Raw genomic sequence first — 27,769 nt, 5'->3', positions numbered from 1 at the left:
GTTTTTTCACAAAATTGATGTGATAGCCTATTAATCAATGCACATCTCTATTCATTGTTGTTTGATTATTTTTAATCACGTGTCAATTTACATCACCATATACTATTTTATAATAATATATTAAATATTAAATTTTCATTTAATGATTTCACGGCCTAAATGCTTTAGACAAAAGAAAACGGATGGCCATTAAAGTAAAATTCTTTGCTTGTATTCCAAAAATTTACATTCTAAAGCATTTATTCCAAGGTTATACTTGCCTGATTTAATCGGGAAAAGAATGAAGTGCATAAGCAGGAAAAGAAAAGCATAAACGAGTCTTTATATTTGGCAACGATGATGAAGATTCAATTCATCAACAAAGCCAGAACTCTTTCTTTCTTTCTTGCTTTCTTTTGTTCCCTCAATCATTCATCGTCTAAATCACATTCACTGCTCGAAAATGTCGATGGACAAGGGAAAGCAGATTGACCGTTATGATTTGCATGATCATCCCTTGGTGTTGGTTGAAGCGCAAGGCGATGAGAATGAGAAAGCTCTTTGCTCGGTGTGCGGGGAAGTGATCATATCAGCCTCAACCTTTAGTTGTGTACACTGCAACTTTCACCTCCATCCGGAATGTGCCCAAATACCCAGTTTCATTACACCACACCCTTTGCATCCCCAACACTATGGTCTTTTTCTTTACCCACTACCAGAGTGGCTGTATGGAGGGAGAGCTTGTGCGATGTGCAAGGAAACATGTAAGTTTCGTTTTTATTCTTGTTACGATTGTGTTGACAAGTTTTATCTCTGCACCAAATGTGGTGCGTCTTCTTGGAATTTGATTGATAGAGAAAACAGGTCAAAGTATGAGTTCAAAGATGATGGCCACCAGCTTCCCTTCATCTTCCTCCAAAACCATAAAGATGAACTCAAAACAGCCTGTTGCTCATGGTGTCTAGAATCCTTAATGGGTCCCATTTATGTTTCTGTTGGTTGTAAGATTAAACTTCATTCAAAATGTTTTCATAACTTACCCACAGAAACTGCTCACCCTTGCCACCGTTTGCACACTCTCTTCCTTCACTTTAGGGAAAACAATTTCTTTTGTGAAGTCTGCCAAAAGAATGATAGTGATAATCTTTTGTATCGTTGTTTGGCTTGCAAGTTTGATATTCACCTTGAATGCATTCGATCCAGACCTATTATTGAAGCTAACAGGAATCATGAACACCAATTCTCCCTGCTTTTTAGAAATGATCCCTTCGTTTGTGATGCATGTGGCACCATTGGTAGGTTTGTTTCCTATGTATGTCATACATGCCACCTTCAAGTCCATAAAAGTTGCACTTCGTTGCCGCGGAAGATCAAAGCCGCTCGACATGATGATGTTCTTGTCCACAAGTATTTCCTTGAAAAAGGAGAAGATGGAGATTGCCAAATTTGTTTCGAGCGCGTGAAAAAGGAGTATGGATGTTACGGCTGTTCGAAGGAAGGTTGCAATTTTGTGGTTCACGTGAAATGTGTGTTTGAGGATGATTCCTTGTACACCATAATTGATCAAGAAAATGGAGATAGGGATGATGCTACGGATTCTTCTTCCAGCATCCGTGTTATCAAGGTGAATGAGCTTGGCGAAGCTATGAAGGTACGCCATTTCAACCATGAGCACGATCTGGTGTTAGGAGACAAGATCAAAGGGGACGAGGATAGAGCTTGCGACGGGTGCATGTTGCCTATCTCGACCCCGTTTTATTATTGTTCCAGGTGCGATTTCTTCCTTCACAAAACCTGTGCTGAGCTACCTAAAATCAAACATCACTGGTTTCAACTACCCGCCATCACCCTTGAAGCCCGGGATTGGAGACGGTGTAGCTTGTGTGGTCGCCGGTGCAGTGGTTTGTTTTATATTGGTGTTGGAGGCAAAGAGTTTTGCCTAAGGTGTGCCGCAGTTCCTTATACCATCAAGAATGAAGGGCACCAACACGTGCTCTTTTTTGATCGAAAATGCAAAGGGAAATGCAACGGTTGTGGTGACTATCATAACTATTTTGGTGCATTCAGATGCAAGGAGTGCAGTTTTAGTTTAGACTTTGCATGCATCACATTGCCGCTTGAAGTTGGACACAAATGTGATCGCCACTTACTGAAATTGAGTAATGAAGATGGGGAAGATGATCCAGAACAGTTTCGTTGTGATGTTTGTGAAAAGAAGAGAGATGCATACCGTTTGTATTATTCTTGTTCAACTTGCGATAATTCTGTTCATTCCAGATGTGCTCTCGGAGGATATCCGTTTCTCAAAGACGGTGCCACTTTTAACTGGGGTTATCACAACCACCATCACAAAGATCTCAATTATGTAGGTAAGGTTGTGGACGGTTATCCTTATTGCTCGGAATGCCGTAAGCCTTGCCAAGATGAAGTTGTCAAGTGTACCGAATGTGATTATATCGTTCACTTCGATTGTGGGTATGTTACGAGCTCCTCTTGTTTTTTGTTTTTTCAATGACGGACATCGTCGTTGCTATTATTATTATCTTGAATATTGTTTTAATGTCAACTTTACTTTTGTTCTGTCTTCATGATTGTAGCTTGATATGGCTGCCCCCGTGGTTATGAAGGAATTCTCGGCCACATTATACTTCTCATCGCCACATATACAATTAAAGTGCTTGAAAAGGATTGGCTTTAAGTGATCGTTATCCTATGTCGGAGTTGTACGTTGTGTTAATTTGATTTGGTTTGATTGTATCGTATTGGATTCAAGTATTTACTTGACAGTAAATTATTCAGATTGGTTTCAAGTGTATGTAATTATATGTCAATGTTGTGTGTCGTGTTGTTCAGTTTGATTTAAATTGATCGTGTAATATTCAATTTCAATGTTCATTTGTAAAATATTTGGGTTTAATTGAATAAAGCAATATTATATGGATTGAATATTATATATTTGGACGGATTAAGTAATATTTCTAGTTAAAGTAATTAATTAATTAAAGTTTAGGAAACATTATCTCCCCTGTTGCCACATGCATCACAAAAGAAGGGATTGTTTGGTCTTAACGACAAAGTGAAAGGGTGATCGTGATGAGCTTTATCTTCAATAATGGGTGGTGGCCAAGTACATCTGAGGTGCATATAAAACTTGCAACGGACACAACGATAATAAAATTCGAATCGAATAATACGTCGGCACAGGTTATATCCAAGTAACTCTTCATCGGAATCATCAAAAACAACCGAAAGCTGGTGCGTACGGTGGCAAGGGTGATCGGTTGTAGAGGATAGTTCAAGACATTTTTTATGGAAGAACGTCGTACAATCGAAACAAGCGTACGAGCCACGACAATCGTCGCACTAATAAATACCGTTAAATAGATTAATGGAAATCAAAGGAGGTTTGTGGAAAGGATGGAGAGTTTAAATGAATATTTTGATATCAATATTGTCACGAATGAGGATCAATGACAAGAGATGATTAGTTGTTCGTGACAAATGAGAAAGTTCAGTGTCTAAAACTAGATTTTTTTTGAAGTTTGGTGGTGAAATAGATACATCCTTAAAGATTGGTGCTTAAAATTATGTCGTTTTAGGTATCAATAACCGCATCAAAACGATATCATTTTGTCAACATCATCACAATGACGAAAGGATCCGTCCACATCATCGTACCGTTAAAATTTAAACCCGTGATATACTTAAAATCAAAATTAAAGTTCAAATCAAAGTTTACTGTTATAATTTAAACAATCGAAAGTTTAGTAATATAACCGATACACTACATAAAGTTAAGTGATAGTAGCTTAGTTAACCCAATTTTTAATTAGATAAACTACACATTTAGTATATAAATTTTAACTTTTGATCCGTTTTAATACCTAAATTTTTAATTTTTTTAAAATCATATCTAAAATTTAGTTTTTATTTCATTTTAGTACACGTTGTTAAAAACTTAACGCATTTAGTACTTAAACTATCAGTTTTGATATATTTTAGTACATAGACTTTCAATTTTTTTCAAATGAATTTTGAACGGGTACTAAAATGAAACAAAAACTAAAATTTTTAATGCGGAGTTTTAAAATGAAACAAAAACTAATCTTTATGCATGATTTTGAAAAAAATGAAAAGTTTATATACTAAAATGGATCAAAACTGATATCTTAGGTACTAAAGGCGTAATTTACTCTTTAAATTATGAAACGCATTAAGTGAAAAACAATTTTTTATTACCAAAACAGAGAAAGATGAGTGCTTTGCTTTTGTTCGCACTTTGTTTGTTCATATCTTCAGGGATTTTACTGCAAATTTCTGAACAGTCTTTAATCTAATGAGTCAAAGCTGGTCGTTGGTGTTTTGAATTTAATGGGTTTCACTTAAATCTTTGGTTTAGGTTCCAAATTGGAACTCGCCACTGATCAATGCCTCTTGCTTCGAATTGGAGGTAAAGTTCTCATTTTTAATCTATTAGCGTTGCCTTTATTCAATTTCGAGTAGCTTAATCAGTTTGAAATTGCTCCAAATCGGTTGTATGAAATTGGGAGGTTGTGGTGGGTAGAAAAATTCTAGGGTTTTTGCTTTGAATTGGATGTGATTTCTCTTTTTCTGATCTGCTGGGGTTTCCTTTGTTTAGATTTGGGTTGCTTAATTAGCTTAACAGTTCTTCAAATCGTAGAGAAACACAGAGTCTTTTGCAATACGATTTATATGAAATGGAAGACGGCGGTGGGGAAGAATATATAGATAAATCTAGGATTTTGAATGTTAAGCCACTACGATGTTCCCTCCGGCGCCGAGTTTCCCTTCGTTTCCGCATCCCCAAGCTGCCCCACCTTTTAAGTGCGCGCCTACCGGTGGTCCTTTCCAGTCTGGTTTTGCGCCATTCTATCCGTATGCCGGTTACCCGGACACTCACAACGTGAAGCAAATGGGGATGCCGGAAGGAGTTCGAGAAATCCGGGTTTGTCGGAACACGAAGTGGATGGTTACAACGACGGGGTTCATGTAGTTGATGTTGAAGATTCAAGCAAGGCTGCCCCCAAAAGGAAAAAGAGTCAGAAGAGGACTTGGGCTGGCGGCAGCCAGGATGTCAATATTGTGTCCTCTGATGCCAATATAGATGATGTTGTCGATAAAATTGTTGAGTCATTTAATCTCTTGGATTTCGATATGTTCAGGTGAGCCGATGTTGACACGGAAGCAGTAGGATATATAAGGTTGATCTACGATGTTCTACGAAGAAAAATTTCTCAGATTGAGGATGCGAAGGAATCTGCTCCAGGAGCAACGAGATGACCCGACTTAAGAGCGGGAACAATCCTAACGAACAAAGGGATTCAGACTAATGTGAAGAAGAGAATTGGTGTTGTGCCTGGTGTGGAGATTGGAGAGATTTTCTTTTTCAGGATGGAGATGTGTTTGATTGGATTTCATGCTCCAATTATGGCTGGCATTGATTACATGGGGCTCAAGGTCTCTCGAGGTGAAGAGCCTGTAGCAGTCAGCATTGTCTCGTCCGGAGGGTACGAAGATAATTCCGAGGATGGCGACGTGTTGTTTTACAGTGGCCAAGGTGGAAACGTTAATAATAGAGGCATGGAAATAACTGATCAGAAGCTTGAAAGGGGAAATGTTGCTTTGGAGAAGAGCTTGCATCGAGGTAACGAGATTCGAGTGATTCGTGGTGTAAAAGATATATCAAATCCAACAGGAAAGATATATGTATAAAATCCAGGAGTCATGGTGGACAAAGGGAAGTCTGGTTACAATGTTTTTAAGTACAACTTAGGTTATCCGGGCAGCCTGAAACATATACCGTGTGGAAATCTTTTCAGCAATGGAAGGATGGCAGTGCTGCTAGAGTTGGCCTTATATTGCAAGATCTCGCTTTTGGGGCTGAAAGCATACCTGTTTCTCTTGTAAATGATGTCGATGATGAAAAGGCCCCGGCAAATTTCACGTATTATCCCGGTCTAAGATACTCAGAGCCTGTAAATTCAAACGAATCTTCAACTGGCTGTGATTGCCATGGTGGGTGTATAGCTAGCAAGTCCAACTGCCCTTGCATTCAACGAAATGGTGGCTATCTCCCATATACGACCAACGGTGTTCTTGTCAGCCAAAAAGCCTTGATACATGAGTGCGGTTCTTCCTGCATGTGCCCTCCTAATTGCAAGAATAGGGTATGTAAGAGTGGTCTGAAAGTTCGCTTAGAGGTGTTTAAAACTAAAGATAAAGGTTGGGGTCTAAGGTCCTGGGATCCTATCCGTTCCAGGGCTTTTATTTGTGAATATGCAGGTTGGGGTTGTAGATTAGAGGTGGTCATTATCTTTAATAGTACAGAGTGCTTGCTTCCTTAATACGGCTTTATCCGATTAAAATGAAAACAAAACTATGTAATTGCTTAGACATTGTTCTAAACTATTTGCTAAGATTTAAATTAAGATTGCTATCATTGTGTGTGAAAAACTGATTGGGGATTGAGAACAGATCACTTCAATCTTTTAAGAGTATTAATAGTGCTCAATGGGGATGTATACCATACCTCTCTCGTTAGCCTAAAATGACGTCAACCGGTTTGAATATGAATTTTGCTACGCAGTTATGTACTGCTGTGTCTATCACAGTTATTAGCGGGGGGTTTTAATCCCATTCCTCTCATTAGCCTAGGTGTGCTTTTTGTCAAGGCGATAGGCATAAAAATGCTCGCCTGGCGGAAGCTCACACGGACCTTTAAGGAAACCAGTGCATATTGAACATATACACACAGAGGCATAGAAAAACTTGTGCATATACACGGTCGATATGAGTGCCTAGAGTACACCTTGTGCATCGACTTACTTCATGCTACATATAGGGTAGGTTGATCCATGAATGCATTTGTGCTGAAGAATTGGCAATTGATTTTACAGGCACGGAGGCATGCTGACGTCTCTGCTCATGGCTGATGAGCTCACATGAAATGATCCTCCTTGCCCTCTTTCACTTTTTGACATACGGGTTCCGGTAATGAAGTTTTAAACTCTCTAAAATGGAGCATTTTAGCAGAACTGCTGATTAAGAAAACACATGTATAGTGTAGTCTTGGTTCTTCCATCTCCATGTCTAGGGCAAGGTGACCACTAGGAATTCACCTGAATTGAAGTACACTTTTAAGGCTTTTGAAGGTTTAAATATATTAATACTCGATGTCTGTAATTAGGGGAACATTGTAACTTATGTGTGACATCAATTTCATGCATATTTGCTCAAGTTCGATTCGGACCTGAAACACGACTTCATACATCAATTATTTGTAAGAGTATGCAATCTCAGTGAACAAAATATTTGCATCCTCCCTCTAGATATTCTAACGGCTAGATCTTGATAGAGCTCACGACAAATATGGCATTCATGGTAGTAATAGGTATCCCTTATAAATGTGTAAGTGCAAGGATATATAGGATTTTTGAATCTGTATTTGCTTCCGGCATTGATAAACGGATATTATCCGAACACATTCAGTATGCATAGCTTTGTCACAAGTTTCACAACGATAAAACCATTGTTGTGGACCTCTTTCTTCTTCGCAGATGTCACAATAGTGTCGTAGCGGATAATCGACTGGATCTTGATAAGCAAGTACTAAACAATGTTCATCACACTTATGCCAAGCAATACGTGGTAACGTAACACATCTCGTATGCAAAGCAAATGTGCAATCCTTGCATCTGTACACACGCATATGACTTGTATCTTTACTGCGTATGCAAAGCAAATGTGCAATCCTTGCATCTGTACACACGCATATGACTTGTATCTTTACTGCAAGCACTGCAATTTCCTTCATAGTTGTCGTCGTAGAAGATGAAATGTGGCTCGTCTGCTCGATATGGAAAATTGTGAGATACCGAAGCGCATCTAAGGGACAAACACGAGTCATCCGTCCTGTACGAGAAACCGCTACACGTATAGCGACATTTATCGCATTTGAAAATATCATTCAAGAAAAGACTGAACAGTCTTGTGTAAACCATAGCCGACGCTTCCCCGGCAATTCAGCACATGCCTTGTGTAAAATGAGGAAACAATAGGTAGCACGCAACCATTGCAACATTAATATCCTTAATCTAGTCTGTGAACATCAGGTTGTGCTCATGACTAGCATGTTCTATCTCTGCTGCAATCACATCGTCTCCGACTTCAATTTCCTTGATAACACGATTGATGCAACTCATGGGTTCATTTGACGGACCAGATTCCTCAAATTCATCGGTGTTTTCTACCTCAAGTCCTCAACCACCTCATACAACTCCTCCTTCTCGATGGAACACTTGACATGGATAACACAGTTACAACCAGGTTGAGAGCAATAATAACTTCCCTGATCAATGCTTACCTCTTTAAAACAGATTTTGCAATCCCAATCTCAAGAATCATGCTGGTCAGTGTAGATGCAATAGTAGTGGGAAACGGGATGGGGATGAAGATCGAGTCGAATGTTGTGTGGCAACGAAATGCAGTCCTTGTGAACTTGAATGTTGCATGCAAAACAAATATAGGAAACATGATTTCCCTCGTTTCCACATGCATTACAGTGCAACGGGTCATTTGGTTTTAACAGCAAAGTAAAAGGGTGATCATGATGAGATTTGTCTTCAATAACGAGCGGTGGTCGAGCACATGTAAAGTGGATGTAGAACTTGCAGGGGACACAACAATAATAAGGTTCCGACCAAAAATAGAATCGGCACAGGCTGCATTCACGGGAGCCTTCATTGAAACCAAGTGAAAGCCGATGTGTACGATGGAAAGGGTGATTAATTGTTAAGGGTAGTTCAAGGCATTTTGTATGAAAGCAAATTTCACAATCAAAACAAGCGTACGATGGAAAGTATGAGGTTCATGGACGGTTTCGATGAATTTTCTAGTAGTGTCGCGTGGGAGCATAGTGCAATTAATATCGAGGTAAAATTCACAGGAAGAACAATGATAAATAAATTCGTTGACCTTGTAGAAGCCGCAGAAGCTGCTCACAACACTTGTTTGTCGATGTTCCGAAGCTGGAAGACGAAGAGAGTGGTTGTGGTGAGCAGGGTGATGCTGAATCTCCGAGGACGCCTCAGCACATTTCTTGTGCAGGTAAAACTGACACTCCCGGCAGCTATAGCTCAGACCATACACTATTTCATCACAGCCAGCTCAGTCGTAAGTGGCACCGCTTGGACCGTAGGTGTCCTCATTGAATAGCAATGGATGGTATAACACCCGAATACGTAAAATGACCGTATGGTGTATGAGACTCTATGATATGCCAATTATACCTATAGATTCTTCCCTAATTTACGAGGTCGGACCTTAGCATATATTAATATTCCTTTCTTAGAAGCACTCTATGCATCATATAGCATTCATTGTAACCATATCACTCAGACACTTTAGCATGTAAATCATACAAGCTTCAACTTCAGACATGAAATTTAAAATCAATAATTGAAGAAAACAAGAGCATCAGTTCCACTCGGAGTCGCCGTTTTTAAAATCTCGACGGTAAACAAAGAAGAACAATACAACTTACAAGACCACTGCTGATTACACAAAACGTAATAAAAAGACCAAGAAAGCCACTCTGTTTTCCGACACCGAGTTCGCTTATTCAGTGTTCCAGCCACTACCAATGTCACCGCCACTATCACAACCACTGTCACTGCCGCTACGAGCTCCACCATAGAAATAAGTCGGTCTTATGCAGGTCCAATGAACAATATATTTGCATCCATGCTCCTCACACTTGAGGGCCAGATCTTGGCACGGTTTGCCACAGTCATTGCATTCAGGGTAGTAATGCATCTTCCTGACGAAAGAGAGAATGCGGGTGACCTACATATGTGTATTTAGTTCCGGCCTTGATAAATGAGTTGTTCGAAACGATAATACCATTTCCAGGGATCTCTTCTTTTTTCACAGATGTCACGATAGTGTCGTAGTGGATATTCGTCGGGATCTTGATAAGCAAACGTCAAAGAATGTCGATCACACTTATGCCGAGCAGTGCGTGGTAATGTCAAACATCTCTCATGCAAACCAAATGTGCAATCCTTGCATCTATAAACCCCATAATCAAGCCATAAATCTTTACAAGCATTGCACTTGCCTTCATGCTTTTCAACATAGAAGATGTAGAGTGGCTGATCAGCTTGATATGTAAAACTGTGAGATCTCGAAGCACATTTTATGCATATGTAAGAACACGAATCATTCGAACTCCCATCCATCTTGTAATAGAAACCACTATGATCATAGCGACACATAGACAAACGAAAATACCATCAGTGCAAAGACTGAAGTGTTCTAAACCGGACCATGTTCTATACTTCCTCGGCAACTCAGCACATGTCTTGTGGATAAAGAAATCACAGTGTGGACAATAATCAAATGAGGATAGGAGAGGTATCACACACCCATTGCAAAACTTATTATCCTTAATTTCATCTGAGAGTACCACGTTGTGCTCATGACTAACATATTCTATACGAATGATGCATCTCATGGGCTCGTACAGCGGATCGGGTCCCTTAAATTCGTCTAGATTTTCAACCTCAAACACACCATATGAAATCTTCTTCTCGATGGAGCACCGGACATGGATAACAAAATCGCAACTTGGCCGAGAACAATAGTAACTCTCGTGCTCGATGTTTACTTTTTCGAAACAGATTTTACAGTCCCAAGGTCTAGAATCATTGTGATCAAGACAAAGGAAAAAGCAGTGGGAAATGGGATGGGGATGGAGACCAAGTGTAATGTGACGCGGCAATGAAGTGCAATCTTTATGAACTTGAATGTTGCAGGTAGAACAGATATAGGAGACATAATCTCCTCGGTCGCCACATGCGTTACAGAAGAAGGGATTATTTGGTCCTAACAACAAAGTGAAGGGGTGATCATGGCGAGATTTATCTTCGATAACGGGCGGTGGCCAAGCACATCCGGCATGAATGCTGACCTTGCAAGGGACACAAAGAAAAAAATTCCCCTCGATGTCTTCTCCGACACAGATTGCAAACAGAGTCGGCACCATTGAAATCAAGCATAAGGTGGTGTTTCCGGTGGCAAGGGTGCTCTATTGAAGTGGGTAGTTCAAGACATTTTTTATGGTAGAGCTTTCGACAATCGAAACAAGCGTACGAAGCCTCGTCTATTTTTCAGAAACAACCATTGCACTTGAGATACCCTGCTGGATTAATGGGCATATGGGTTTGACATTGACATTGACATTGACATTGAGAGGATGTGAGTGAGCAACATGGCTAAGCTCGTTGAAGTTTCCAACAGTACCACTGTGTTGCGGAAGGAGAGCGCAGTTTATGTCAAGGTGAACTCCACAAGAAGAACAATGATAAACAAATCCCCTAAGCTCTCTGTAGCAAAAGCTGCAAACTTCTCTTTCCCAATACAACATTGGTGGAGAAAAAAGAAGAACGAGACGGTGTCAGCGGTGGTAAGGGTGGCAAATTTCGGTGGGTAGTTCAAGACATTTTTTATGGACGAACATTTGACAATCAAAGCAAGCGTACGAAGCATCGTTTATTTTCAAAGGGTCTCTACAACCCGTGCAGTAAAAACATCCGATTGGATTAATGGAAACCAAAGGATGTGGGTGGGCAGCATGTCGGGTCTCGACCAGTTTCCAACACTAGTGTAGCACGGAAGCAAAGCGCAATCAATGTCGAGGTAAATTTCACAAGAAGAACAATGATAAACAAACCCCTTAACCTCTTTGTATCAAACTTTGCAATGAACACCGTTTTCTGACTGTTGAGATGGTGGAAGAAGACGAAGAGGGTGGTCGCGGGCGCCGCCGCACATCTTTCATGGAGGTAAAACCCGCACTCCGTGCAGCCGTAGCTCGAACCCGACATCGGTTTGGTGCAGCCAGCGCAGTTGTATGTGGCGCCGATTGTACCTGTGGTGTCTTCGTTGAATACAAGTGCATGGTGATGGCTCATGTGGTGAAGCTCCGCCATTTTCCTTTTTTCTCTGCGTCTCTCCGAAGATCCAAAATTTTTCACTTACAGGCACCAACTCCGGCCAGCCTCAAAATAAGCGTATGAAAGCATAATCCTTTATTGGAATCTGATTCAACTGTCTGTTTCACACTGGCAACTTGAACATTGAATACTGCATGGTCTGGGGTGAGGAATATTTAAATCCTCCTCCTCCTTATATGAGTAAACCACACAGTAAGTATAATTGACATGTTATAGAGTCCTATATACCATATGGTCATTTTACGCATTCGGGTGTAATGATCAATTCACACCTTCAGGTATACAGTTTTGTTAATTTTTGACAGTCAATGATCAAGATAAAACCAAAACATAATGCGAAAAATGACCGTATGGTATATAAGACTTTATTACATGTCAATTATACCTACTAAGTCTTCACTAATTTACGAGGAGCACTCTATGCTTCAACTTCAGACATGAAAGAGCATCAATCCCACATGGAGTCGCCATATTTAAAATCTCGTCAGTAAACAAAGAAAAACAATACAACTTACAAGATTGAACAATAATAAACCAAATTCAGAGTTATAACATCTAGCATTTATGAACCAAATAACCATATATTACATCTAAACCAGAACAAGAAAACAATACGACTTACAAGACCACTGCTGATTACACAAAACGTAATACGAAGACCGAGAAAACCACTCCGTTTTCCGACGCCGAGTTCTCTTGTTGAATGGTTTAATACATCATTCGCCACTGGTACCAGTGTTGTAGCCACTACCAATGTCAATGCCACTAAAAGTATCACCGCCAAGATCCCAACCAGTGTCGCTGCCACTATCAGTACCACCGCCACTATCGCAACCAGTGTCGCTGCCGCTATCAGTACCAGTGTTGCAGTCACTACCAATGGAGTGCTACTACCGGTATCACTGCCAATATAACAACTAGTTTCACAGCCGCTATCAGCTCCGCCATAGAGAATGCAGGTCCAATGAACAATATATTTGCATCCATGCTCCTCACACTCGAGGGCTAGATCTTGGCACGGCTCACCACAGTCATTGCATTCAGGGTAGTAATGCATCTTCCTGACGAAAGTGAGAGGATGCGGATGATCTTGATATGTGTATTTACTTCCGACTCTGATAAATGAATATTTCCCGATAACATATTTCCCGATAACACATTTGATATGCAAAGCATTGTCACAACTTTCACAATGATAATACCATTTCCATGAATCTCTTCTTTCCTCACAAATGTCACAATAGTGTCGTAGTGGATAGTCGTCAGGATCTTGATAAGCAAGCGACAAAGAATGTTGATCACGCTTATGCCGAGCAGTGCGTGGTATGGTCAAACATCTCCCATCCAAACAAAATGTGCAATCCTTGCATCTATAAACCCCATAATCATCCCATAAATCTTTACAACAAGCATTGCACTTGCCTTCAATATGTTCAACAATGAAGATGTAATGTGACTTATCAGCTTGATATGCAAAACTGTGGGATATTGAAGCACATTTTATGCATATGTAAGAATAAGAAGCATTTGAACTCCTGTCCTTGTAATAGAAACCACTACGATAATAGCGACACATACGACAAAAAAATACCATTTGTGCGAAGATTGAAGCATTCTAGGCCAAACCATGTTTGTTACTTCCTTGGTAACTCAGCACATGCCTTGTGGATAAAGAAATCACAGTGTGGACAATAATAAACTGAGGATAGGAGAGGTAGCACACACCCATTGCAAAGTTTATTCTCTTTAAACTAATCCGAGAGTATTAAGTTGTGCCCATGACTAACATGTTCTATCTCTCCGGCTACCACATCATCCCCGACCTTGAAAGTGTCCCCCAGTTCATTTGGTCAGGGTCGAGCTCTACTAAACTCACACTTCAACCTAGGTCGACCTCCGAAATCCCTCTTCAGATTTGTGCTTTCGCTCCCGGAACTACGTTTTGAATTGGGATATTACGCCCGTTAACGACGAGGTAAACCAAGGAGCAGCGAACAAGTCGTCCGGATCCCGCCAAGGGCATCCGTATTACCTTCTCGTGCTCGAACTTTCTTGAAAGGGTAGTTAATGTTTTTCGGCTTCATCGATGCACCAGTACTGATCAGATCTTTTGTTTGTAGTACTTTTTGTAATTTCACATTTATGGTGCCTACAATGTACAATTCTTGGTATAAAAGAAAAAAGAATTTATTTATTTCATTTTTGTTATTATTGCATGTGAATGAACTAAGAATTAGAGTAAAGAGGATAATTCGGTTAAACCTAAATCGATAAATTCAGTTGGTTGGTTTCGGTTCACTTGTTTTTATACTTAAAAATCGATAATTAGGGTAAAGTGCACAAATGGTCTGTTGATTATAGGATAATGTTTTATCGAGTCCCTTGACTATTAAAATTTACAAAATGGTCTCCTAATTATAAGGTGTTACTTTGTTGAATTTTTCGACTATTAAAAGTTACAAAGTAGTCATTTTGGTATTCATATGTTCTAAGTTTGTCGTTTTTGTTAAAAAAATTTATAGTAATATGAGTTGGATGTTTAACCTGCTGACTCAGATATGATAAAATCTGGTCTCATAATCTCAAATGACTATTATATCTCAGTCAGCATGTTAACGTCTAACTTAAACGTTCGTTAATTTTTTTAACGAAGAAAAATGAATTTTGGGGACTATTAAAAATTACAAAATGGTCACTCATCTTGTAACGTCTAGCTCAAACGTTCGTAAATTTTTGTAACGAAATAAGTTACAAATAGTCAAAGGATTCAACAAAATATTATTATATAATTAAGGGACTATTTATGTACTCTATCTTTAAAATTACATTTATCTAAGTTGACAATAGACATTTCGGGACAAGGCACGGCCCCCCTCCCCCTTAATTCTGTAATGCTAAGATGATTCGATTATTGTACGAAAAGTTCGATTAAATTAAAAAAAATCGATCTATTTAAAATTTTTACTTAAAAATATAAACTAAAACATGAAAGACAAATTAAAAATAGAAATATCATATCCTTCAATACACTATTATGTTGACAAACATAACACCATAACCAATCATGATTCATGAACACCACATATTCATCATATTTAAGATTACAAACACCATAACCGAACTTCCATAGTTTTTAATGGATCAAATGGAAACACCCCATCATATAGTCTGATCCATATATATATATATATATATATATATATATATATTTATATATATTAAGGTCCCAGCATCTTCAACCAGTGGCAAAGAAGAGCTTACTTGAGCCAAGAATGATTTGCCTAGCAACCAAAGCCCGTGCTGCAAAAACCCCCTATAGGAGCTAATGCAAACCCGAGATCTTCCCTCGGTTGCTACAGCGGGGAAAAGTGGTTTTCGGTTAGCACCGAATCCCACAATAACCCCCGCATCGATGTCAAATTTTCGGGTTGCAACGGCTGTTGGCGGTTGCAACCATAAGAGTGCCTCGACGATCGTTGATCATCGATGGGAGAGACTGGACCGATAGTCCGAGATGGTCGATAAAGAAGTGGTGGTCGAGGTCACCCCTGGAGTACATGCTGACCTCTGATGACCCTGAGAATGTAGAGCCACATGCATTTGGTCTCTTAGATGAGTTCAAGGCTCCACTATCAGATGAACTGGTAGCGTTCGAAATCAGTCCACGAGCGGCTTTCTTCATCCCGATGCCATCTTTTTCGGAGCTCGAACTTCGGGTATTCAGGAACCGGCCGCCGGATCCCCTTGGCCGGCGCATTGCATGCAGATGGCGAGAGTGGTGCATATATGGCTGTGAAACAAAAATGCACACCCTGAATAAGTTGTCTTGTGACATTACAAATCTTCAAGTGAACAACAAGAATCCTATACTAATGGACCATGATAGTTCTCTTTATCCAAATTAAATATACTCGTATCGAATATATATTCATATTCGACACTTACACTCGAATGTAACACACGTACCTTTCGGGCTTTAGTCCATTTATTCTGAAGCACAGCCTTTGCACGAGACTGCCGACGCCTCATGATTCCGTTGTATTGCTTGGCGTTTACGTATATTGGTCCCTCTTCGGATGCCAAGTTGAATGGCAGCATTATACGACCCTATATAAAATATACGATCATAACATAATAAAATATTTTAAATACGATTCCAATCAATGACAGATCTACAAATAATTTTAAAAATAGACATATATAAAACAATAATATCATGATATATGAATATCAAATGTCTAATATTTAATTTATAAGATATATATATATATATACATACATTTGAAATATCATGTTATTATAATTTTTTATGAATATGTGTTGGACTCATATTATATAAAGATATTTCAACAAGAATAAAGAGATTTCGAGATATATAACAATATGTGCTAGCAGTATAATCCAGAGAAAATGAAAAACAAACCGAGATTTGAGCTCCATAATTTGAGAAAACTCCATAGAATTGATCCAAGCAAGGATATTTTGCACAAGCCTGCAGTTGTTCACAAGGGGAAACGAATATTATTATCGTTTTCATTTTGGTCACTCAAGTTAGCTTCCGTTTTCATTTTGGTCATCCGTGTTTAATTTATTAGTATAACGACGTGTCATTTCTTGATTGGTTGAAAATTTGAAATAATTGTTTCAAGGGGTGGAACTAGGATTCAAACCCAATATGCAAACCTATGTTTAAATCCCAGCTCCATCCCTCCAAACAATTATTTTACTTTTTCTAAACCAACCAAGAGGTGACACGTGTTCGGTGGCCCAAAATGATATTCTTTTACATAGTTGAATGACTGACTGTATAACTTGTCGTATAAAAAATAACACGAACATAATACGAATATATGAATATTTACAATCTTTTTAATCCTCTGATAAAAATTTCTGGGAAATTTATGGAAGAAAGTTTGTGAGAAAATGTACCATGGGCTGACCAAATCCTAGTTCAAAGCGAGCACTATTTTCTGAAGGATCTGATAGCAGAGAGATGTCTGCCTGAGGTTTATGTTCATCCCCTGAATTTTTGCAACCCCCTTAATGGAAACACCAGTTGGCTGGTTAGTAATTTTCATTACATTAATGATTTTTTGTTATTCGAATTTTAAGAAAACATCGGATATATATATATATATATATATATTCAATAAGAACATAATTCATATATAAAGAGAAAGAGGACCATACATTTATTAATTTATATCTAAAACTAAATATATGTCGAACCTACGCAAATGTATTTTTTTTATTTATATGAGGTGCTTACAAGTGGTAGTATATATTCTAAAGACTCGATCATTTGACAATGAACACTCAACTATCTTACAGTCTGATATTTGCAGTTTCTAGTACTCGAACCCGGAACCTCTAATAATAACAATCATTCCTTTAATCACTAAAATAGTTTTGTTTGTGTATTAAACGAGAATATATAAAAAACCAATATATATATAACCACATAATCATTTTGTTCTTCGTTGAATTCTATGTTGATGTAAGGTCAAGAAAACCAAAAATTCAATGTTTAAAAACAATCTATGCAATACGTAGTTATGTCGTTTCGATTCTTTGTTTTTCTTAAAGTTACTATATTTCATATGGTATAATATCAAAATTAGCCTCCTAATGTTTACCTAAATGATCATTTTTGTTTTATATTCTAATATTTGGAGCCTTTTGGCCCCTAATGTTTTATTTTAGGACAAAAACGCCCTTTGACAAAATAATCACTTTATCCTTTATTCTTTTTTTAGGCATTTTAGTCCTCAACGTTTCATTTTAGGTTAAAAAATGCTCTTATTTTATAGTGTTAATCATGTGTTAACTAATGGTTTTCATCTATAGAGAGCTTTTTACCCCAAAGTCGGGCCAAAATGCTCCAAGAAAAGAATATGGAACCAAAATGACCATCTCAATAAATATTGGGGGTTATTTTTGGTATTATACCATTTGATATTTATGTCTAACACATAATATGAGAATATGACCTCTAAAAACTCCCCAATGCATGAGAATACTAAATTATACGGGAATATATCCAAATGCATGAAAATATTTTACGTGGACTTCCACAATCTTTATCTCCCTCCAAAATAATCAGTTAAAATTTAATTTGATTCGATTAATCATAAAAACTCGAATTTGTTTAAAAAAATCTCTGTTAACAATCAATTCGATTTTTTAAATGAAATTAATCAAGTTTTTTTTATGAAATACTTTACAGATAAAACTAGTCAAATTAATCTCAATAACAAATTCATAGATAAAAAAGGAGATAAAAAACCAAGCCTTTCAAGTGATGAAACTGGAAATTGATATGAGATTTACCTGGGAAAATGGTGAATTGTTGTTGTTTGGTAGAAACAAGATGATCTCCATTAGAGGGATGCTCCATCAACAAAGGCTTCAATGGAGCACCTAAAGCCCCACCTCCATGAATGGATTGATGAGTCCCCCATGGCAGTGATGATGGAGCTGAAGCCATTGCCTGATTTCCAATCCCATCATGCTCTCTGAGATACAGAGTTTGCATTATGTTCCAATCAAATCAAACTATTCTCCTGCAACATAGAAACTTAGAATCAAACACTCATCACAAAATTTTGCTAAATTTCTTCTAAAAACAACAAATTCAAAGTTTAATTCAGTTGATTTATACATATAACATTCAGAAATTAGCATGTAACAAATATAGGTTGATTAATCAGCTGATTCGTATAATCACAGTCGAAAAAAACATGTAACAGATCTAGAAACTCGAATCTTAGCATTTGCAGAACTAATCCTTCTCTAATCATCATTCAAAATATGGAAAATCTGAAAAGAAAACAACCCAAACTCTCATATCTGAAAAGCAAACATGAATCGAGTTAAAAGGAAAGAAACCCAGGAATCCTGAGGAGCAAATAAGGTGAAAGAGACAATAAGACAAACAGATAGAGATCATCGGAGACTAAACAAAAGAAACAGAAGAAGAACTAACGTAAAGAGTAAAAACAAGGAGAAGATGCAGAGATTTAGCGAACAAAGGCGAAGAGATCCCAATTGTTAGGAGCCATGTAGGCATATATTTAAGCAAAAGGAATTATGAGAGAAAGACAACTGACGGCCATTGATGAAAGCTTACATCTCACAAGTATAATCAATGGAGATACACGCCGCTCCCCAATCAGCTTCAGTTTTCATGCAAAGCTACTTTGTACTACGAACAATGTATATATATATAATATTTATATTTAATGCACTGAGCAATTGGCCCTATATATATTGTAATTTCAATAAAACAAAATCAAAACAAAACAAATGACATTGTCAGAACTCCATTGTTCATTTGTCTCTCATTTATATATTATTATAACTATGGGTAAAATACACAAATGATCCCCCGGCTATAGGGTATTATTTTATTAAGTCTCTCGACTATTAAAAGCTACAAAATGATCCGTGTCGGTTTGTTGAGTCCCTCGACTATTAAAAGTTACAAGATGGTCATCCGACTATTCATTCTGTTCTAAAATCGTCCTTTTTCTGTCAAAAAATTGATGGTATTCTGAGTTGAACGTTAACATGATGACTGTGATATGATAAAATATGATCCTAGAATCTCAACTATCATATCTCAGTTATCATGTTAACGTCTAACTTAAAGGATCAGTTTATAACATAATAAATAGTCAGATGACCATTTTGTGACGTTTAATAGTGGAGGGACTTAATAAAGCAACATTATATAGTTAGAGAGCCATTTTTGCAACTTTTTAATAGTCGAAGGACTTAATAAAGCAATACCCTATAGTTGGGAGACCATTTGTGTATTTTATCCTATAATTATTTATATAATTGACAAATTAATCTATTAATTTAAATTAAATATTATATAAATTTATTATTGGAAAATTTTTGAATTAATTTTTCTATTCATAAAACATTGTAAAATTCATCAAATAATACTTTAAAAAAGGATTTTCTTATATGATGTTAGGAAAATTATTTTTCTCATCTAGCGTAAATACTAAAGTACCTCATGGAAGACGTCTAGACCATCTAATAATTTTTGGAAGACGTCCAGAAGACTCGACGACTTTTTTAAGTACTCACAAACTGTATTTAAAAAAAACACCGTGTCTTCGGTAAATCTTCTAGACGTCGTCGAGTTTTCTGAATTTCTTTTAAAAATCATTAAATAATTTAAATATATTTTATAAAATATTATACTATTTATTATAGATAAAAAAAAGTATATATGAAAGTAAGACTTAATAGTGGTACATAGAGTAGTGTTACACTTATTGACAAAAGATATGGGGAAGACTGCCTAAAATATGCCATCAAATGTCATGATGGGTCCATATCATATAATATACTTTTCATTTGATTATTTAGCTTCACTTTTACAAATGTGACATATTGGTATGTAAAGCATTGGACTACACCCATTATAAACATTTGAGACAAAGGTCTATTGTCTTATTGAACCACTAGCACAAAATTAATGGTCGGTATATGTATTATTATAATTTTAATTAATATATTAAAATAAAATTAATAATAAATTTAAGAGTTATGAAATTTTAAGAGTTATATTTTAATTAATATATTAAAATAATTTTTTTAGAGTTATATTTTTAAGAGTTGTGAAATTAAATAATCAATAGAAGATAAAAAAATATTTAAATTATATGTATAATTAAAATTTACAAGAGTGTTATTATCTACTTTTATATCCTCTTATTCCATCTATGGCCACTAACAAGAAACATGGTTTTAACCCAAATTCATATCAAATTTTAAATTTCCTACTTTAATTTAGTACTTAAACTATCAGTTTTGGTCCATTTTAGTATTTAAACTTTTAATTTTTTTCAAAATCATACATAATGTTTAGTTTTTGTTTCATGTTAGTAACTACTGTTAAAAACTTAATATATTTAGTACTTAAACTATCAGTTTTAGTCCGTTTTAAGACATAAACTTTCAACTTTTTTCAAAATTTTTAACTTAAATTTTGAACATGGGTACTAAAATGAAACAAAAACTAAACTCTAGGTGTGGCTTTGAAAAAATTAAAAGTTTAGATACTAAAATTGATAGTTTATGTACTAAACTTATAATTTACCCAACTTTTTATATTGACAAATTCCCAAATTGGTTTAAGTTTTTTAAAGTTGTTGATCCGATTGACTTCTTTTTAAGGAAAACAATTCTTTTTTGTTGATCTAATTTTTGTACTATTTTGATAATAATAATAAGACATGGTGCCACTGACACTGACCTGCTAATAAACTTTGGAATAATTAACCAAAGCACATTAAACACTTTTTTTTTTACAAAAAAATGCAGTCTAAAAATAAAAAAAATATTTTATTTAATGAATTTTAAATTTTATAATATCATTTAAAAATAATTAAATAAAATATTGTATTTTGACTTAGCAAAGTTTTTGAGTGGGAAAACTGAAAATTACCCAAAGTATTTTGTTGAACTAAATTGACTATTTTCACTCACTTACCTTATAAGAAACAAGAAAATCATACCATATTTTATTGATTACTAATTATGGAATTATATTTTATACAATAATGGGAGTAAATTTTCCCATAATTATCGAGTTAAAAATTTTCAATGATAAAAAGTGAGATATTTTTTTTGAGTAATGGTCCCTGAGTATAGGGCATTGTTTTAGTAAGTCCATCGATTATTAAAAATTATAAAATAATCCTTCGACTATATAATGTCTCTTTGTTGAGTCTCTCAGCTATTAGAAGTTGTAAAATGGTCACCCGACTATTTATTTTTTATGTTCTAAACTTGTATTTTCTTGTTAAACAATAATGACATTTTGAGCTGAACGTTAATCTACTAACTGTGATATGATAAAATATGATCCAAAAATCTCAAACAACCATCATATTTCATTTATCATGTTAACGTGCAGATCAGACGACCGCCAATTTTTTTAATAAAAAAGGATGAGATTTGAACCTAATGAATAGTATGCAATCATTTGATAACTTTAAATAGTCGAGGGACTTAATAAATTAATACCCAACAATCGATGATTATTTATATATTTTATCATGTTTTTTAAAATAAAAAAAATTAGCTGATTCTATTCCCATATGTAATGGGGTAAGGGGAGGTAGGGTAGTAGATTGCCCCCAATATTAGGTTGAGAGCAACTTTCGTAAAACAATTTAATTTATACATATTTATACATTTATTTAAATTTAAAATCGAATATAGATATTATTTTTTAGAAAACTGTTTTATTTTTAGAAAAAAAATTATATGTTAAACTTGAAAAAAAATCATGTTTGAACTTTGAGTATTTAATTAACAATTTAATTAATTAAAAATCGAATAATGTTATTCAGATTTAATATATAATAAAAATTATTTTTATTTTGTTATTCGAATAGTGTTAAAAAATCACAAAACCTACCATGTTTATCTATAGAAAAATTTCCTGTGAGTTATGACGATTGCACGTGTCAGTTATTGGGAGCACGTGATGCCTTGCTGGCACGCACACGTCCATCCAAATCTCACGTAGAGAAAGTACGTACTTTTGTCTCCATGCACTGTTAGATATCGCATTCCACGTCATCATTTCTTTTTATTTTCTTTTTCTTTTGAAAACTCAACCTCGTTTGGATATAATTAGGGATGACTATTGGCTACGGGCAAGGACGGAGCTCGGCTAAGGGGATCTACTACTGTTAAAATTTATATATTCGATATAATTTTTATTTAATAGTATTTTAGTTTATGTAAAAATAAATATTTAAATTTTAAAAATATAAAAACTTATTAAATATTTAATTAAGTAGGGGTCGAACTAAAGAATGATAAGTATGTGTTCTTAAAGTTTTTGTCTAATTACAATTTAAGTCATTGTAAGTTTAAATATTAGATAAATTAGAAGTTGTCTTTTAAGTTTTAAGTTTTTTTTTAGTTTAAGGTGAATACAATGTAGTATTTGTATAAAGACTTTTAACTATTTGACAATGAACGCTCATATCCCTACATACGTACTTGAACTCGGGACCTCAAGGATAACAATAATTCCTTAATCACTAAGGTCGCTTGGTTCATACTGAATTTCGAGTTTAAAAACCTAATAAGTCTTTATATTTTTCTTAAATAGTCTAATATTTCGGCCCCTGTCAATATTTAATTTTGGCTCTGTCCCTGGTCACGGGTCGGGTTGGATCAAATTTTTAATCAATTTGATTCGACTCAAAAAATATATATATTTTTCATCCAAATTTAACTCTGTCTGAAAATTATATATCATTCATTAGACCCAACTCAAAAATATATATTCTCGACCCGAAAATAAAAACGATTCTTTTACTATCAATATATTTGGTTAGTAGAATACATTCTATTATTAAACATGGGAAAATGCAAAGGATTTCATGCACTTTTTTTTTTAAATTTTCTTCTTTTGAAGTAATTAAATTAATGGTTTATTGAAAAGCAACTTAGGGTGGAGGCAAGAGGGATTGCCACTAGTTAGTGATGATATTAGATATTAGTAAACAAAGTTTTATAGTTGATGTAACAATGTATAAATCTATAACAATCTTTTATAAATATTTTATTAAATCTAATAACTTTTTTTTGTCATTTCCCACAATATATAATTTCCAAAATGTTAGTACGTCAAACGTGTAGTGACAAATTATGTCAAACCACTAGGTTTTGGATTTAACTATTATTTTTTATTAATTCGAGATAAATACAAGATACTATCTGTTCAAAGATAATTCTTAATTATTTAACATTGAACTCTCGCATCTTTTATATTTATGATGCTCGAACCCGAAATCTCTAAAAATAATAATTACCACTGAAATCACTCAGTTGGTGCTGGATGTAACATTGAAAGTCAAATATCCAATCGTGCTTTTGTTGACTAAATTTTCATAATTAAATAAATTTATATAATGACTTATTATAATTTATAACAAGTTTTTCGATTAACTCATTTGATTATTTTTTTTTATAAAAAAAGTCAGATATCGAAAAATTATAATAGTATTAGTCTTTGCATTATACCTATTTTATAGATTTAGTTCATATTTTTTCCATTTGATCATATTAAAATCTTACGGTTTAGTTATATATTGTAGGGATAGGCATAAGATTCAGACTCGATGGGTTTCGACTTGACTCAACCTTATAAATTCATATTTTTTTAAACATCGAGTTTAATTCAGGTCAAGTTTTTTTTAAGGATAATATCGTGTCGGATTCGAGTTTAGTGTAAAAAATATCTAACTCGATGTGAGATAATAGTGTAATTATCCCTTATATGTTTATAGATGATTATAATTGTACCCTTTATCTATATATTTTTCTAATTAGGTCACTATTTTACTTACTAAAATGAGAATTGTATATATTTTTCTAATTATGTCACTATTTTATGTATATAGATAATTATAATTGTATATATATTTGTGTCAGTAGAGTTGGATACAAATTTTTACCTTTTAATTTTGCACATTAATAGAATTGTTGAATGAATGAAAATGGATTATTGTCGATTGAGATTAACTGTGATCTTAGAAAATGTATAAATTTTGCACCTATGAATTAAGCCTTTTCGTTGGAATAGTTAGGGATGATTATATAGTAGCATCTATTCATAATATTACTTGACCATTGACAAGGCGTATATCATACAAACGCAACTGTTCGAACCTAGAACTTCAAGGGAGAACAACACTCCTTTTAACCACCGAAGCCACTCAATAAGTTCAACAGATTTTTTTTGGACAAAGTACACAAATGGTCCCCCGATTATAAGATGTTGCTTTATTACGTCCCCTAACTATTAAAAATTACAAAACGGTCTCTTAACTGTAGGATGTTGCTTTGTTGAGTCCCTCGACTATTAAAAGTTATAAAATGGTCACCCGACTATTCATTATGTTCCAAACTCATCCTTTCCCGTTAAAACATTAACGACAGTTTGAGTTGGATGTTAGTCTGTTGTATTAGATATGATAGTCGTTTGAGATTCTATGATCAAAATTTAAAATATCTCAGATAGTAGATTAACATACAACTTAGTTTGTCGTCAATTTTTTACGAAAAATTATGAATTATGAATATAATGAATAGTCATGTGACCATTTTGTGACTTTTAATAGTCGAGGGACTCGATAAAGCAAAATCCTATAGTAAGAGGACCATTTTGTAACTTTTAATAGTTGGGGACTTAACAAAGCAATAACCTATAGTCGAGGGATCATTTGTATACTTTACCCAATTTTTTAAAATTATCTAAATAAACTATAGTTAAAATAAATTATTACAAAGTCCGATCGTACTAATGGTGAAAGATAAAATTATTAGGGCTTGAACTTCAATCTTTGATGTCAAAGCTTAAACTCTAATTAGTTCTAAACATAAACTATTTCTCACGAGTTTCACACTTCGGCCTGTCCTATGCCATGTTTTATTCGACTTTCTTACAACTTATAACCACACTGCCATGGCTGACCAAAAACAGTTCTTATGATACCCCATTAATCCTTCTCCCTTGCATGAAATGAACACAACCTCAGACTCCGACCAGGAATTATTCGGTGGCCCCGAAAACGTCAGAGGAGTCGGATATGGGATCGGAGTTTCCGTCGGAATCATCTTCTGTATCATCGCCGTTGCACTGGCTTCCTACGGTTGGACCATTGCACGTCAAGGACAACGAGCCCTACCGCCTTCGAACAGCTGAGAATCGGTTGAGTTGATACCGGGAGGTTCGTTGTCGATGTCGTCGGCCTCGATAAGGAAACAATAAAAAGCTACCCGAAGCTGATGTACTCCGAGGCCAGGCGGAAGAAGAAAGGTTGTGCGGATACGTGCTGTTCCGTATGCTTGGCTGACTACAAGGGTAATGATAGTCTTAAGGCTGCTGCCTGGTTGTGGCCATTTGTTCCATCTCAAGTGCGTCGACCACTGGTTGTGGTTGCACGCGACGTGTCCTCTTTGCCGGACGCAGTTGTCGCCGCCGCTACTTGCTGATGATCAGGTGGTTCCTTTGCCAAGCAGGCCTGGTGGTTGATATGAAAGAATAATATTGTTATTTGGACTTCTGTTTTCCTCAAATATCATACCTTTCATTCACCCAAAAATTTTATTTACTTTCTTCATTTACTAAATTTATCTTTTACTCTCTTAAAAATTAAGTTAATATTTTTTAAGAATACGATATTTATAATATGCGCAAAGAACACAAATGGCCCCCCGATTAAAGGGTATTATTTTATTAAGTCACTCGATTATTAAAAGTTACAAAATAGTCCTTCAACTATGGAGTGTTATTTTGTTAAGTCCCTCGACTATTAAAAGTTACAAAATGGTCATTCGACTATTCATTATGTTTCAGGCTCATCTTTTTTCGTTAAAAGAATTGGATGTTGTTTAACTTGGATGTTAACATGATGACTGAGATATAATAGTCGTTTGAGATTTTGGGATCAAATTTCATCATATCACAGTTAACAAATTAATGTACAACTCATAATATCATCTATTTTTAACAAAAAATGAATAATTTGAAACATAATGAATACTCGGGTGATCATTTTGTATCTTTTAATAATCGAAGACTCAACAAAGCAACGCTCTATAGTTGAAGGACTATTTTGTAACTTTTAATAGTCGAAAGACTTAATAAAGTAATATCTTATAGTCGAGGGACCATTTGCGTTCTTTACCCTTATAAGGTATACAAATAGTCTCTCAACTATAAGGTATTACTTTATTAAGTCCCTCGACGATTAAAAGTTATAAAATAGTCATTCGACTATAAAGTGTTACTTTGTTGAGTCTCTCGACTATTATAAGTTACAAAATGGTCATCCGACTATTATAAGTTATAAAATGAGCTGAACATTAACTTGTTGAATGTGATTTGATAAAATGTTATCCCTCTCAGACGACTATCATATGTTAATCATCATGTTAACGTCCAGCTTAGACAATCACCAATTTTTAATGAAAAATTATGAGTTTAGGACATAATGAATAGTCGAGTGACCATTTTGTAACTTTTGATAGTCTAAGGACTTAACAAAGTAACATTTTATAATTAGATAACCATTTTGTAACTTTTAATAGTTAAAGAACTTAATAAAATAGTACCCTATAGTCGGAGACCATTTGTATACTTTACCCTATAAAATATTACATCCGAAATATACATAAGTGATTCATAATCATAAAAATAAAACAAAAGAGAAGTAAATAGAGCAATATGAATTAAGGTGTGAGTGAAAGGTAGCGCTTTACCGAAAAATTTTATTTTTTTACCTATCACGTTTATCTATATCGGTAATTAATAATTACAATTAAACCGATAAAAATAATAATGTTTTGATCATTTTTTACCGATTTTATTATTTAAAATAATAACAAAACCGGTAGTATTTTTTTAGCTGCATATTAAGGCTACCACACGTTAGCATTTTCCGTGAGTGACGATGTTTGCGGGTCGACAAATATCAATGACCCGGAAACCGTGATGATTGCCAAGGAATTGACATGCAAAAGCGAGATGGAAACCAACTGTAGCCATATCAAGCTGCGACATCATTAACTGACGGACAACATTGACAGCATCACTTTCGATTCAGACGTGACCGTGTTGTAACTCAATTGCCAACCGGAGACCGTATGTAATAGCGGTTGCTACCGCTATCCCTGCATCGTGGCATCCGGGCAAAGGAATGGCCTGG

The 27,769-nt window shown here is 35.4% G+C and overlaps 1 protein-coding gene and 2 pseudogenes across 1 annotated transcript; 2 read left to right on the top strand and 1 right to left on the bottom strand.

Moving 5' to 3' along the window:
• The first annotated feature begins 379 nt into the window (after positions 1-379).
• On the top strand, positions 380-2,784 carry LOC120173088 (annotated as a pseudogene).
• A 2,382-nt stretch (positions 2,785-5,166) lies between these two features.
• On the top strand, positions 5,167-6,439 carry LOC120173016 (annotated as a pseudogene).
• Positions 6,440-15,376: 8,937 nt separating this feature from the next.
• LOC120173015 (nuclear transcription factor Y subunit A-10-like) lies at positions 15,377-19,158 on the bottom strand. The gene is made up of 6 exons (XM_039180315.1): positions 19,000-19,158; positions 18,345-18,577; positions 16,944-17,053; positions 16,438-16,506; positions 15,981-16,121; positions 15,377-15,804 (listed from the first exon to the last, which is right to left on the bottom strand). The coding sequence occupies exons 2-6, from the start codon at positions 18,547-18,549 to the stop codon at positions 15,430-15,432; spliced, it is 900 nt and encodes a 299-aa protein (XP_039036246.1). The 5' UTR covers positions 18,550-18,577; positions 19,000-19,158; the 3' UTR covers positions 15,377-15,429.
• Between the last annotated feature and the right edge of the window lie 8,611 nt (positions 19,159-27,769).

The sequence above is a fragment of the Hibiscus syriacus genome, unplaced genomic scaffold, assembly GCF_006381635.1.
Source record: "Hibiscus syriacus cultivar Baekdansim isolate YM2019G1 unplaced genomic scaffold, ASM638163v2 tig00111941_pilon, whole genome shotgun sequence".
NCBI lineage: Eukaryota > Viridiplantae > Streptophyta > Magnoliopsida > Malvales > Malvaceae > Hibiscus > Hibiscus syriacus.
This window is presented reverse-complemented; position numbering and strand designations above follow the sequence as displayed.